Source organism: Crocodylus siamensis, chromosome 4 (assembly GCF_052110815.1).
Source record: "Crocodylus siamensis isolate JL-2025a chromosome 4, ASM5211081v1, whole genome shotgun sequence".
NCBI classification, from domain to species: Eukaryota; Metazoa; Chordata; order Crocodylia; family Crocodylidae; genus Crocodylus; species Crocodylus siamensis.
Genome location: NC_143398.1, coordinates 167,707,437 through 167,721,327, shown reverse-complemented (window position 1 = coordinate 167,721,327; position 13,891 = coordinate 167,707,437). Strand labels below are relative to the sequence as shown.

The 13,891-nt window shown below is 43.4% G+C and overlaps 1 protein-coding gene across 6 annotated transcripts in view; it reads right to left on the bottom strand.

The window, feature by feature from the left end:
* ADAM23 (ADAM metallopeptidase domain 23) overlaps nt 1-13,891 on the bottom strand; it is a 206,767-nt gene that overhangs the window by 127,084 nt on the left and 65,792 nt on the right. For all 6 annotated transcript variants that reach the window (XR_016441987.1, XM_090044822.1, XM_090044819.1 and 3 more), the window contains exon 4: nt 1,125-1,188. Coding sequence is in view for 5 of the 6 variants with exons in the window: in XM_090044822.1 (XP_089900948.1) it covers nt 1,125-1,188 (64 nt within the window). In the remaining variant the exon portion in view is untranslated. The remainder of the gene's footprint in view (nt 1-1,124; nt 1,189-13,891) is intronic.

The window sequence follows — 13,891 nt, the reverse complement described above, 5'->3', positions numbered from 1 at the left end:
TTCCTCTACAGCAAACAAAACCATGCTTATTTTTGTTCCCCTTCCCTACTTATAAAGGACTATGCTGTGAAACACTCTCTGTCTTTGGAATGTCTTTTATTGAATCAACTGTAGAGTTAAAAGAGATGTTAGATGAGCACGGACTTTCAGGCTTTCTCAGGTCTGGGAAAACAGCATGTACAGCTTAAGCTAAATATCAGAGAACTAGAACTCTTGGTCTAATGAAAGGTATCATTTTGGAACCAAGAGTTCTAGTTTTTTGTATGCCTTCTTGTCTCAGACTAACACAGGTATCAAGTACACCCCTGAAACATGGAAGATGCTGAATTTTAGCCAATTTTGGATTTTAAACTTTTAAACTTCTTTTACATGTGGAGTTAAACACAAACCATTCATTGTCTTATCTAATATTTAGCTTAGGCTGTACCAGTTTCTAAAAAAACTTGTCTAACATCTGAACCACACAGCTGGTTCTGTAAAAGATATCACCAAGAAACCCTTACTGCTGGCATATTTCCTGAACCATCATGGACAAAAACAACACTGTTTGGAATGAAATTTATCTCTGTTCAAAATATCACTTAAATTCAAAGTAGGTTCTAATTTTAAAAATTAAGTTGAATTCAAGCAGTTTTGCACCATCTTAGAGGAGTTTCACTCTATATGTATTTTTCTGTCATAATGTAATAACTCTTGCCAAGAAAAATCATTGCAAGTCTAGTAACATATTTTCATTCTCATGTAGCCTTGTGCTAAAGGACATACAAATAATTAATGATGGGTGTAGTGACAGTGACCTCAGGTATGAGTATGACCAAAAAAAAAAAAAAAATCACAAAACTATACTTTCTAAAGTATTGTGTGGGGGCTTTTCTCACCATCAGTTCTGCTAAGTAAGCAGTAATTTCTTTAAAAACTTTTACTTGTAGCTAGTGGCCAAACTTTTTACAATTTTTCTCCTCATTAACAGAAGAGTCTTCATAAACTGAACAAAATTATAAAGCTCCCTAATGTAAGTGGAAAATACTTTCTGATAGTTAAAAAAATCTCAAACAATGAAGAAAGTGTGCATATTATTGTGCACTTAGGGAAAACAATTTTCTTCTACTGAGTATATACAATACCTTAGAAAGTTTTTGTTTTCCATCTTCATAATGAATCTCCACATAATTGGAAGATAACAAATCACTGTAAAGGAAAGGGAAAGGTTTAGATATAGAGTTTTTAAACAGCAACACAAGAAAATGTTAATATAATTTATTGCCACCATTTTATCATTTCATTTGAAATTCCTGAATGACTGTTTCTGTCCTAGGGAAAGTGGGGCAGGGTGACATTGGAGACTAACTGGTTCAGGGAAACCTGACCTTCCATAGGCAACAACCTATTCTGTCATCTGAAAGCTCATGCCTATGAAAGCTCACGCTTCTCAACCAGTTAGTCTCTAAGATGCCACCCTGCCTTACCTTCTTTCTGGTTTCAGGCTCACACAGCTAACCACTTGCCATTTCCTTCTAGTTAAGAATATTAAAGAAAGCAAAACAGTTGTCTTCAGTAAATGGTTTGCTGTTACAATTTGAGGCAGGGAAGTCTTTAGACTTAAAATACTAACTCAGTGGATGAATTTAAATTACATTTGTCTTACAATAGTATGATTCAATTTGCATTTTAAGGGACAAAAAATCTAAACTGGTTTATGAGATGTTTGCTGCTACTAGTTTCGTTTAAAAATATGTTTAGCTGATTATTTTTCATATAATAATATTATTGATATACCACTATCTTTGGATAGAGTGGCGTACAAAGCTAAATAAATGTGCTAACTCTGTAACAGACACATGGGCACAAGCCTGACTTGAACTGTCAAGAGTCTAAACATTCAGAAAGCGAATCAAAGGTTACATATTAACTCTACCTGCCCTTCTTTCTACTTCTCATTTGCTGTGCTCCAGATTGCATCTAAAAACTGAAACCAATAACATGGAAAATTGTTGTCTAATACCATGACCGTGTAAAATTGTTCCCTATCGTTTCACCTCTTTGCATTTTGTTGCCAAGAAACTCCATCTCCCCCTATAAAAATCCCCATTCTGTCTGAGATGAGAAATAAAATATTGCAAAAACCTGTCGGTGGCTTAAGCTGCATACACATGCCCAGTTCAACTTGACTTAACTAAGGTGACTTAAGCCATCTCAGAACATGCATATGTACAGCACCTTTACATGATGGCAGCCATCTTGTAAGCCCTCCCCTGCACTGGCCCCAAAGGGTGTATCCAGACAAGTGTGCATGTGTGTTTCTCTGAGGACAAACAGCAGCAGAACATAGTTTTGCCATTGCTATTTGTCCCTGGAGAAATACCCTGCACACTCTGGCATGCAGCAGATTACCCCAGATGGGGTAGGGAAGGCTGAAGCCACCAACTGGGCTGGCTCCGGCAACATTATCTGGGATCCTGGGGGCCTCCCAGGGCTGTAGCGGTAGCGACCTGAGCACGCGGAGCCTAGCCGGCATCCAGAGCATGGCTCTGACCAGCCAGGCTCTGGTTCTGGGTGGCACACGCTGCAGCCACATGCATCACCCTGTTTTGCTGTTTTTTGGGGGTTTTTTTAGATATTGGGAGTTCCCAGTATCTAATTTTACCTCTGTGGAGAACCCTTTCACTTGTGTCACATGTGTTTTGTGGTGCCTCAAAAGGTTTGAGGCATCACAAAATGCACATGTGCACTTGTCTGGACACACCCTTAGAGTTGACTTAACTAACGTGACTCAAGATAATACACCTTGGAGATTTATTATCATCTTGCACCACATTTAAGTCAACTCCACTCCACATATGTGTGTATGCTCTGACAGTTAAGTCAACTTAAAAAAGTTAAATCGACTTAACTATCAGAAAGTTAGTATGCATGTATGCACCTATACGCACGCAGCAAGGCTGCTCCAACGTGCTGTAATTACAGTGTACTGGAGCATACTCAATTTCATAGACATTAGGGCTGAAAGGGACCTCGGGAGATCATCGAGTCCAGCCCCCAAATTAATCAAGTCTGATGGAGTGTGGTAATTACCATGCTCCAGCAGACTCTAGCATTATGTGCATCAGCTTCCCCGTGCTGGCAAATGGCAGCAGGGGCACTTTAATTAAAGCTCATTTGACGAGCTTTAGTTAAAACACCCCCACCAGCATTTTTCAGTATGGTTACACTGACACACATGATGTTCCAGGCACTTTACTTAGAGCAGATTTCAAAGCCACTCTAACTAAAGTGCCCCCTGCCCTGCCCCAACTCCCAGAGCACATATTTAAATGCCCTTTAAATATGTCTCTACATAGTCTCTACATAAGAGGTGTAGTTTCAACCCCAGTCCTGATTTAGAGCTCAGGATAATCTCTGAGCACTTTGGCCCTGGTACACAGAATGTAAACATGTTTATGGCACTATGCAGGTTATATGGTTATATGCTTATGTAAATACTTAGCTTGATATGGTCCAGAGCACTTAGCATCAGGCAGGATCAAACCCTATGTGCCTAAACCATGATCTATATTGCCTATTACCTAATCAATTATTTGATTGTGTAGCATTCTTCCACCTTCTAACACTTACCCAAACCTATACCCCAATAATATGAAACAGCTCAAAACATCAAATAAGTACTGGGATGATAGGCATTGTGAGAGTTTAAATGACATGTACTGTCCCAATGGAAAATCTTGTAGAAGGTTCACTTGGTGATATAAGGCAGGAGGCTGCCGAGGCCACGAATAAAATAAATAAATATCTTCGTTCATTTTGAAGTAATGGTCTAATGAAATATATCAAAAGGCAAATTTACTACTGAAAGCTATTAACAGGTATCTCAATTTTAGACCATTTTAGACTATTAGCAATCCTTTGGACACTTTTTCTGTAGGATTATTAGTTAATAGATTAATTTACTCATGATACATCTGGCAAATATTATATACAATGGATAATGATTCTCAATCATTCAGGGCCTGGCATGGTACAGGCACTAAGGTGGCATGCTCGACAGCCCCAGGGTCACAAGTTTAAGGCCATAGCAGAAGCATTCACAGTGTGGCCCTGTCAGATTCCAATGAATCTGTGAATTCTGCTAAATACCTTGTCACAAGAACACAAAATAGAAAAGGAAGAGTTAGAGCAGTTGTGTGCAATAGGCACAACAACAGGTAAAACTTTCCTATTGGGAGGAGTAGTAGATACACTAGAGCAGAGGCAGGCAAAATGCAGCCCATGGGCCACATCCTGCCAGCCAGGCCATTCTATCTGGCCCATGGGGCACCTGAAAAATTTAGAAAATTAATATTTATCTGCTCCATGCTCCCTGTCAAAGATGACAGGGACCAGGGGCAGCAGGACCCAGGGGAAGCCAGCAGGAGTCAGGAGAAAGGCCAGCCCGGCTCAGCCCCACCCTGACCGTCTCTACTCAAAAGTGTCTGCCTGCGGCAGCTTTGCCTACACACAGCTGTTCCAGCACCACATGGCTCCCGGCTACATCGCCTGACTGTAGGAGCAGGGGCACAAGTACCCTGGGGCCAGAAGGGGGGGAGGTGTGTGGGCAAGTATAGTGTGTAATTGTGTACATAGGGTGAATCCCACAAGCACCCCTTCTATATACATGCACCCAGACACCCCCTTGCTCTGCCATGCATGCAGACCCCCACACCCACACTCCCTTACGCAGCTCAGCCACCCTCCCCATACACATCCCCCACAAATCTCATACCCACACACACATACCCTCACCTCACACCTACCCCTCCACACCTATCTACCCCCCCCACACCCATACACCCACAGCCCCCCACAGTTTACAAGAGTAAGACTTCATTTTATGCTATTGTGCAATCACCTCTATGAACACTACACAAACATGTAAATCAGGACAAAAGGATTTTTTGAAATCAAATTAATGAATGTTGTAGATGTTTGATTTTTAGAATATAATTTGGTATTTTTCTGGTTCTGGGATAGCAAAACCCCTTGCAGAAAAGAGTACTTCTGGGGGCAAGGGGAGGGACTTCTGGTGGCAAAGGTTGGTGGTTAGGGAGCGGGACTTCTGGTCCCAAGGTGGCAACCAGGGGGTAGGGCATCTGTCAAGGGGCAGGCCTACCCATGCGGCCCTCGACAGCTTGCAAAACTCAGTAAGCAGCCCTCTGCCTGAAATAATTGTTCCCCTCTGCACTGGAGGGTAGGGCTAGGATTCAGAGAGACCTAGACAAATTGGAGGACTGAACCAAAATCTTATGACATTCAATAAGGACAAGTGCAAAGTCCTGCACTTAGGACGGAATAATCCCATGCACCAAAACAGGCTGGGGACTGACTGGCTAAGCAGCAACTCTGCAGAAAAGGACCTGGGGGTTACAGTGAACAATACATCAACAGCGTACTCCTGTTGCAAAGAAGGCTAACAGCATACTGGGCTGCATTGGTAGGAGTGTTGCCAGCAAATCAAGGGAAGTGATTCTTCCCCTCAGTTCAGCACTGGTGAGGCCACATCTGAAGCAAATGTCCAGTTTTGGGCCCCCGACTACAGAAAGGACGTGGGCAAATTGGAAAGACTAGCAGAGGGCAATGAAAATGGTTAGGGGGTTGAGGCACATGACTTCTGAGGAGACACTGAGGGAACTGAGTTTATTTAGTTTGGAGAGGAGAACTGAGGGAAGATTTAATCAGAGTTGTCAACTATCTAAAGGGTGATTACAAAGGGAATGGAGCTACATTGTTCTCAGTGGTGGTGGATGACAAAACAAGGAGCAATGGTCTCTAGTTGCAGCAAAGAAAGTTTAGTTTTTCCTAGTATCTAACTTTTCTCACTAGGAGGGTAGTAGAGCACAGAAACAGGCTACCCAAAGAGGTTGTGGAATCTCCATCCTTGGAGGTTTTTAAGACCCAGCTAAGCAAAACCTTGGCTGAGATGATAGTTGGGGATGGTCCTTTCAGTAGGGGTTTGGACTAGATGACTTCCTGAGGTTCCTTCCAACCCTCATTTTCTATGATTCTCTTAAAAAACCATGTGCTTCTTTATCGTACCCAGATACCACTATGATGACTACTCTGTAGGTACATGAAAATAAGAAATTATAACAACCAAAGTTAATATTATTCAGTTTCCCAAACAAAATATTCATTAGAGATATTGTTAATGTATAGATTTCAAAATAGTATTTATCCACTTTAACCTATGCCATATGGATTGTGGTAACACCTGAAGTCTTTCCAAAGAAGTTAGAAGACTATAAATGACATGGATTCTTGACTAAAATACAGAGGCCTGCTCTATGCTTATGCTGTAATCAATGGTGGCATCAATGGCCAGGGTACTACACATGCACCCAATGTAAGATGCCAGAAAATTGCAGATGAGCCATAAAAATGTTCCACATATAATACAGAACATTTTTATGCCTGGTTTGTATGGTGACTAAAATTTAACCGGTGGCTAGGCAGTACTAGGGTTCTGGAACCAGTTCCTGTGTCATCCCATCCCAGGGACCAAAAATCAGCTAAATATCAGCCCAGCCCAAGACTTGGGGCAGTCAGGTGAGCTGCCAGAGGGTTCCCCCTGTCAGGGACTTTATGCCTTACACCCAGCAGCTCAAGCCAGGGTACCAGGGATCAGAAACTACCAGCAGGAGAAGCCCTCTGATTCCCTGTGCTCAGCATCCCATCCAGAGCTGCCAGTGTGGGATTTTAATAATCAGCCAATTCTCAGCCATGGCCTGAACAGTTCTGAATCCTGAACCAAACCTAGGGCTCTCCAGACCTGGAGCCATATCAGCCGAGTATCTGTCCAGACAGCCCCAGGTGAACCAGACCCAGGGCTTTCTGAGTCAGGGTTGATTGTCAGCTCTGACCTCTGCACTGTACTAGGGACTCAAACCAACCCCAGTGCAGTCCAGAGGCCAGACCTGAGGGCATTCCACTTTCAACTTTCCAGGATTATGATCCCAGGCTTCCCCTGTACTAGCAACTTTTAAAGGCATGATTGGGATCTGATCTCCAATCCCACAATTGTACCTCCTGCCATGCCACACAAGCATTTTTGGGATCAGAGATCAGATCCCAAATTGCACCAGTAAATGAAGATGCACCAAGGACCAAAGACTCATTGATTCTAATATGGTAAGGTATGAAGCTTCCTTAGTTTAACTTTTCTAAGTGTTACTAAAATCTTACACTCAGTGAAGTGATAAGGATGTTTATCTTGATTATTACTAAGAAAGTAAAAGTATTAGTGTTTCAACTGCTTGCAATACACAATCTATTATTATTAATCATTTATATTATCAAAGCAGCTAGGAGCCTATAATTTCCTATTAATGTCTGAATTAAATTTATTTTGATACTAAAAATCAGAGTGTGAAATATGATATTTCAAAATATTAAATAAATATCCATGTGTTCTACAGCTGTCAACAATTAGTGAAAGTTAGAAAACAAGCACATTGCTTCATTTACCCTTTGCATTTTAGATGTTCAGGGAGCAATTATGATGTACTAGTTTCCAATGAAATAAATGACATATTCATCTTTAATTATAGATGTCTTCCAAGGTTAAAAGCACAATGGAATGTATCTGCTTAACAAATGCTGAATTAATGAAACATGATTTCCATGTAAATCTTAGATTCTTATTAGGTCTCAAAAATCTAGCCAGTCTTGAAAGATCAGATTTATGCAGTGGGGTGGTTCTGGTTTGGAGTTCTTCCCATAGGTCCAACAGAAACACATAACTAATTTTTGTTTCTTTGTTTATGCAGAAGAATACCTGACAGTGCTCTCTCTGCAGTGACTCCTTGTCAACTGGTTCAGATGAGACTTATCTAGTTCTTATCAATCAAAAGAAAACCTTAAATTACATAGTCTGAACTATAAGGCAGGAAATTAGGAGAAGCAAATAGAGAGGTCATTTGCTGATGGTGTGTACATGCACACATTTATACGTGGATGTATTTATTGGCATTATTTTTAAACTTTGTCACCTACGTCCACATCTGTCCTATTCTCTGTTTCTATCTCTAGTGCTCCTTCCCCTAATCTGGAAGCATTAGCCTTCAAATTATTTTCACTCTCTGTGCTCTTCAGTGATCTTGGCATCCCAACAAACTCACTGAGGGCGATTTCCCAGTCTTCCCCCTGTGTCTGTTGACTCAGATCATCGCATCAACATAACATGCTGTCCTTCATCTTATATGACATAGGCCCACTGCACTACTCCCAACTCCTTTAGTTCACTCTTTGTCCTGTTCATCTAAACACTGGAGTTCTCTCTTCCTGATATAGTAGATGTGTGGTAAGGAGCTGTAATAACTAAACTGCTTCCTCCAGTTGTTGGCCATCTTCTATTCTGTGGTTTCCCATTATTTCTGACTGCAGCTGGTCTCTCAGCAGCAGCAGCAAGGTTAGGGTTCTGTGCTCCATGAGGACCTGTGCTGGACTACTCCTGCAGTGCTAAAATAGGGTATTCCCATACACTAGGAACAGAAGCATAATTTTGGCACCCTGAATGGCAGAAGGGGAAGAGATGGGAAGTGAGCTCATACAAACTAGTGTACCGGCTGCTGCTGCTGCCTCAGCATAAGTTCCCAGAACATGGTCTGCTACTTGCAGCACCAGCACCACAGACTTCCTGGAGGAGTGTCATTTGTCTCCTCTGAATTGGTGCCAGGGGTTTGTGCCCCACTTGCCACCACCATTCTCCCAACACACACTACTATACCAGGAGTCAGTGCCGTATCTAGACTCCTGTCAGCCGCGGGCAACCTTTTAGTATTGGCCCCCCACTTCACCAGATAATGACTTTTTTGTTGCAAAAGTCTTTATTACATCTGTGGTATTGATGTCTTTAAATAGTTTATTCTCAATTAATAACATTTCCAGTCCCGTATATGCTCAACATTAAAACTTTTTTTTCCAATTTCAATTTTTTTTTCTTCATTTTCAGGCCCCCTTTCTGTCCAGGCCCCAAACAGCCACCTGGTTTGCCCATGCCTGTGTCCAGATCTGCCAGGAGTGTTAAATAAAGTATAGAGATGTTCTGAACAAAGACACTGGGAAAGGAGACTGGGATGTATAGTCATTTTCAGTACTGACTGCATAGTCCTATTGCTCTATACACATGTTGGTTAGGAGGACAGACTCATTCCATTCTCAGACATAGTATTAGTAGTACTTTTTGGTTTTCAATCCAATAATGTATTCTGGAATAAGGCATTAGTAATCAGCTTTTTCATACTTTCAAATACTTGCTGTTCCACTCTATATTCTGCCTTGTAAGCTAGCAAACAAGTTCTGCTCTGGCTGCCAAATGAAGAAAGACTTTGGACAGCAAGTCTGTTATGGATCTAACTTATGCCAAAACCAGGCAAGCGTCAGCAGGGTCAAATGGAGATAAAGAATCAAAGTCAAAATGACTTTTTAAGTTAAGTTTTCAACTTGTTTCAACTACCTTATTTGAGCCTCCAGATTTGCTCTACCAGAGCACATGTATTGCAACAATTTTGATTACAAGTAACACAATGGAAGATCATATAAGTATGAAATGATTTTGAATATTATTACACTAGAGGGACTTTAAAACATTTTTCTTCATGCAGTACAAGTTTTTTCAATAAAAGTTTTGCAAATTTTAGATAATTCTGCTAGCAAGAGTGCTAGCGTAATTTTAGAAAAGAGACAAGCAGAGATCTATTGATTTTAAGAGCTCAAATAAGGGATCAGTGCATAGCTGAAGAATGAAGTAGAGATTGTGTCCAGGAAGGATGTCTCCTCACTCTAAAAGACTTACCCTTCTTTGTTGCTGTGCACGGGAAGCAAGAGCTACAAATGATGCTCTGAAAGACCAGAGGGCAGTTGTAAACTTTAGGAAAGGATATAACCACTTCCCTCAGCCATCCAGCTCAGCAATGATAGAATCCATGGCACTTGTTATTTGGAAAACTGGATATCTAAGACTGCCATTTAATGGAATATCAAATTGCTAAGAATCTGAACCTTTCTATTTATTCTATTAGGTGACATTACGGCTGCGTGAAATTTCGCCAGCAGTTCCATTTCAACGCTGTTTCGACTAATTTTAAACTCAAAACTGCGAAATCAAAATGAAACTGAGAGCTTCGAAACAGCCTCAAAATTAAACGAGGCAAGTCAAAATGTTTCAAAAATTTCAAAATGTTTCTAGTTTCAAAGCTCAAGCTGGGCTTGCCTGCACGGAAACAGAAACTAAATAAAGGAGAGGGAGGGAGACGAGAGGGAAGTGGGGAAGGAGTGCTCTCATTATTGACTGTGTAGCTGGCCGGTGCCAGCCATCCTTTCCTGAGGTCCCTTCCAATCCCAGTGCTCTGGGGGAAGGGATGGAAAAACTGCATAAAAGGCAGCATTGTTTGAACTGCCCTGCTTTCTGCCTTGGTGTCAGTTGAGTGAGGGCACACCTTAACACACACACAGTGTCACCCACCAATGTCACGAGTTTTGCCTGTCAGCAGCTAGAGGTGCAGGGCCTCAGAACCCAGACTCCCCCTGCACTGATCTCCTTGACAGTTGGCAGGCTTCGTGGCCACAGCAGGGCCTAGCAGACCAGCAGTTTTCACCCCCCTGTGCCCCAAGATAGACACAGTCCCACAAGCACCCATGTCACAAGTTTTGCCTGTCAGCAGCCAGAGGTACAGGGCCCCAGAAGCCCCTGCACCCATCTCCTTGAAAGCTGGCAGGCTTCATGCCCTCAGACAGGGCTACCATTCTTGCAAGTTTCATCCAAACCAGGACAGAAACGACAAAATTATAGGCTATTTCAAGCTTCCCCACTATAGTCTATAGGCCAAACATCAAAACAGCAAAACTGCTTTGATGAAATGGAACAGTGGTTTCAAATCAAAACGAAATTCAAAAAGAAACGCTGTTCGGTCGAAATCTCGAAACACAAGTTGATAGGGAACAGTGCCATTTCACACAGCCCTAGTAGATGACACATTTTTTTTTTAAGAGCAGATACAAAAAGCTCTTCAAACAAATGAAGAATCCATGTTCCTATAGACTGTGGCTATTTTCATAAACAAACTTCAGGAGCCAACTCTGAACTGGCATATAGATTCTGCCAAGTCCGTCTTTTAGTACAATATCTTGTGATATGAGAGTGGGTAAAATACACTGGAGCTTGCACCACCTGGGCTCTACACTATCACCACTGCTCTGGTGGGCAGCCCAGAGGAAGCGGTGACAGAGACACAGGGCAGCCCACACGGCGCAGGCTCCAGGCAACTACAGCGAGAACTAGCCAGTGGCAGCGAGTGGGAGGAGCCACTTCACCCCCCACGCCAAGCAAGAGTTTCTGCCTGCCACTGCCAGTGCTGCTGCTGCTCAACCTGGACTGCCAAGTATGTAGCAGGCATGGGGTGAGCTACATTGGGGCTGCGTGGCACAGGTCCCTGCTGGTAATGATGGCAGCTGGAAGGAGCCACTGCTACCTGGGCTGCCTAGAAAGGCAGTCCAGCCAAGGAGCTGCCCCAGCCCCACTGTGTGCCTGGGCAGCAGGACACACCACAGCTGGGCATGCAAAGTGGGCGTGGGCCATGGCTGTGGCTGTGCACTGCTGGAAGTGGCAGGGAGGCACCGCAGGGCACATGGGATCTGGGCTGTGGTGGGGCAGGTGCTGACTGACTCAAGGAGGCACACATGGGGGGCTCCCATGGATACTCCACCATACCCATAAACCGTCCCCCAGAAATCCCACAACCACACCCTCCCCCACACACAATCACACCCACACACCTCTGGAGGGGGTCCCACCCGCTGCTATGCAGATGCGCCCCACCACACACACGCACCCAGAGATGCATTCCCAACCACCCTCTGCCTCCACACACCCTACAGCCACCCACAAACCCCATATCCATCCACACCCCTACAAACCCCTCATACCCACCCACATCCTTACATACCCCCCTACACACACACATCCACCCACAAACCCCATACCCATCCACTCACACCTGCACATATTCTCCCATGGTCCCCCAAGGGTAAGACTTCATTCTGAGCTATTATGGAATAACTTCTGTATACATAGTGCAAACGCACATAAATCAGGACAAAATATATATTTTTAAATAAAATGACAATGTTATTGTAGATGCTTGATTTTTAGTATATAATTTGGGGAAGAGGGTTCTGGTTCTAAGATAGCAAACTCCCTTCCCAAATGAAGTACTTCTGGTGGCAAAGGAAAGGACTCCTGGTGGCAACTGTCAGGGGTTAGGGGGCAGGACTTCCAGTCCCAAGATGGCACCCAGGGGTCTAGGTGCCTGTCAAGGGACAGGGCCACCCTTGTGGCTCTCGACAGCTCACCAAATCTCATTAAGTAGCCCTCCAGCCGAAATAATTACCCATCCCTGGTCTAAGCAGCTATCTCCAGTTCCTCTTCCTCACAAGTTTTTGTTAAAGTTTGTTATATTTCTACACGTGGAATTATCTATCTTCCACAGGTCATATTGGTACTTGCCCAAGAAGGACAGATAGATTCCAAGGGAAGTTGATAACACTGAATACTGTTAAATTAAGCATCCAAGGGTATTTAAGCATCTTGAGTAAAAGGGATGACCTTACTCCATATATAATATGCTGCACCTGATCCCCAAAGACATTCAGTCTAAAAGGCACTAGTTAGGTGCTGCAGAACTTTTAGTCTCTCAACGGTGGAAGCATCAAGGTTCCCAAGAAATAAATTAAACACCTAGCTCTAAAAACAGCATCTTTAGCAAAATGGGAAGGACTAAGGACAGTGGCATCCAGGAGGGTGTTTGGGAGCTACAATTTAACCCCTCGGGCTGCCAGCTGGGGCACAGACAAGTGACAATTTTTGCCCAATTTGGCCACAGAAAACAGTTTATAGCCATGATGAAACAAGTGTATGGCTACAGACAGCTCCAAAAATTACCAATTGAGTGAAAAAGTGGATTGCATAGATTCATAGATATTAGGGTCGGAAGGGACATCAATAGGTCATTGAGTCTGACCCCCTGCCCTAGGTAGGAAAGAGCGCTGGGGTCAGATGACCCCAGCCAGCTGTTTCTCCAGTCTCCTCTTAAAGACCCTCAAGGTAGGTGAGAGCACCACCTCCCTTGGAAGCCCATTCCAGATTCTGGCAACCCTGGCATGAAAGGTCACATGAAGATGTTTCAAAACACAGTATTTTTTGTAATTTCTGTCTGTGCTGCCTGCCAGCCTCAAGCTGTTTTCAGAATGGGAAGGGAGAAAGGGAGCGGAGGGAGTTGGTCTGGGGTGGGGTGGGGTGGGTGTTCCTTTCCCCTCCTCCCCTCCATTCTGAAACTGTTAGATTCCCCTCCCTCTGGAGCCAACAGTGAACTTCTGTTTGTTCCAAAGGATCGCTATAACTCAAGAGCATTTCCTACAAAGTGTTCTCAGTTACAACAGGGAGCTGCACTTCTGTCTGCACCCTTAGACAGCCCTGCTCTAAATGGTTACTGAGCCTGACCTCATACCTTTTCCCCCTGCCTCTATCCTATTCCTGCTCTTCCCTGTCCACTTCCATTTCCAAACCAGGTCTTTGGCCCAGACTCCACACCTAGCCAGTCCAGGTCTCTATGCCTCAACCCAAATCAAAATCTCCATGCTCAGCTAGTCTCAGTCTGCTCTTTCAAGCTCCTCATTAAAATCCTAGTCTTCCTCTACCCCTGACTCCCCACCTCAGTTTTACTTCCCAGGCTCTACATCTCGGTCTCCTTCCCCAGGCACTTTGTCCGAAGAATATCATTAAAAAGTTAGTTAATTCGCACCACAGATTTTAATTCTCCTGACAAAACTGGAGGCCGCAATTCTTGAAGAACACTTCACTTTAATT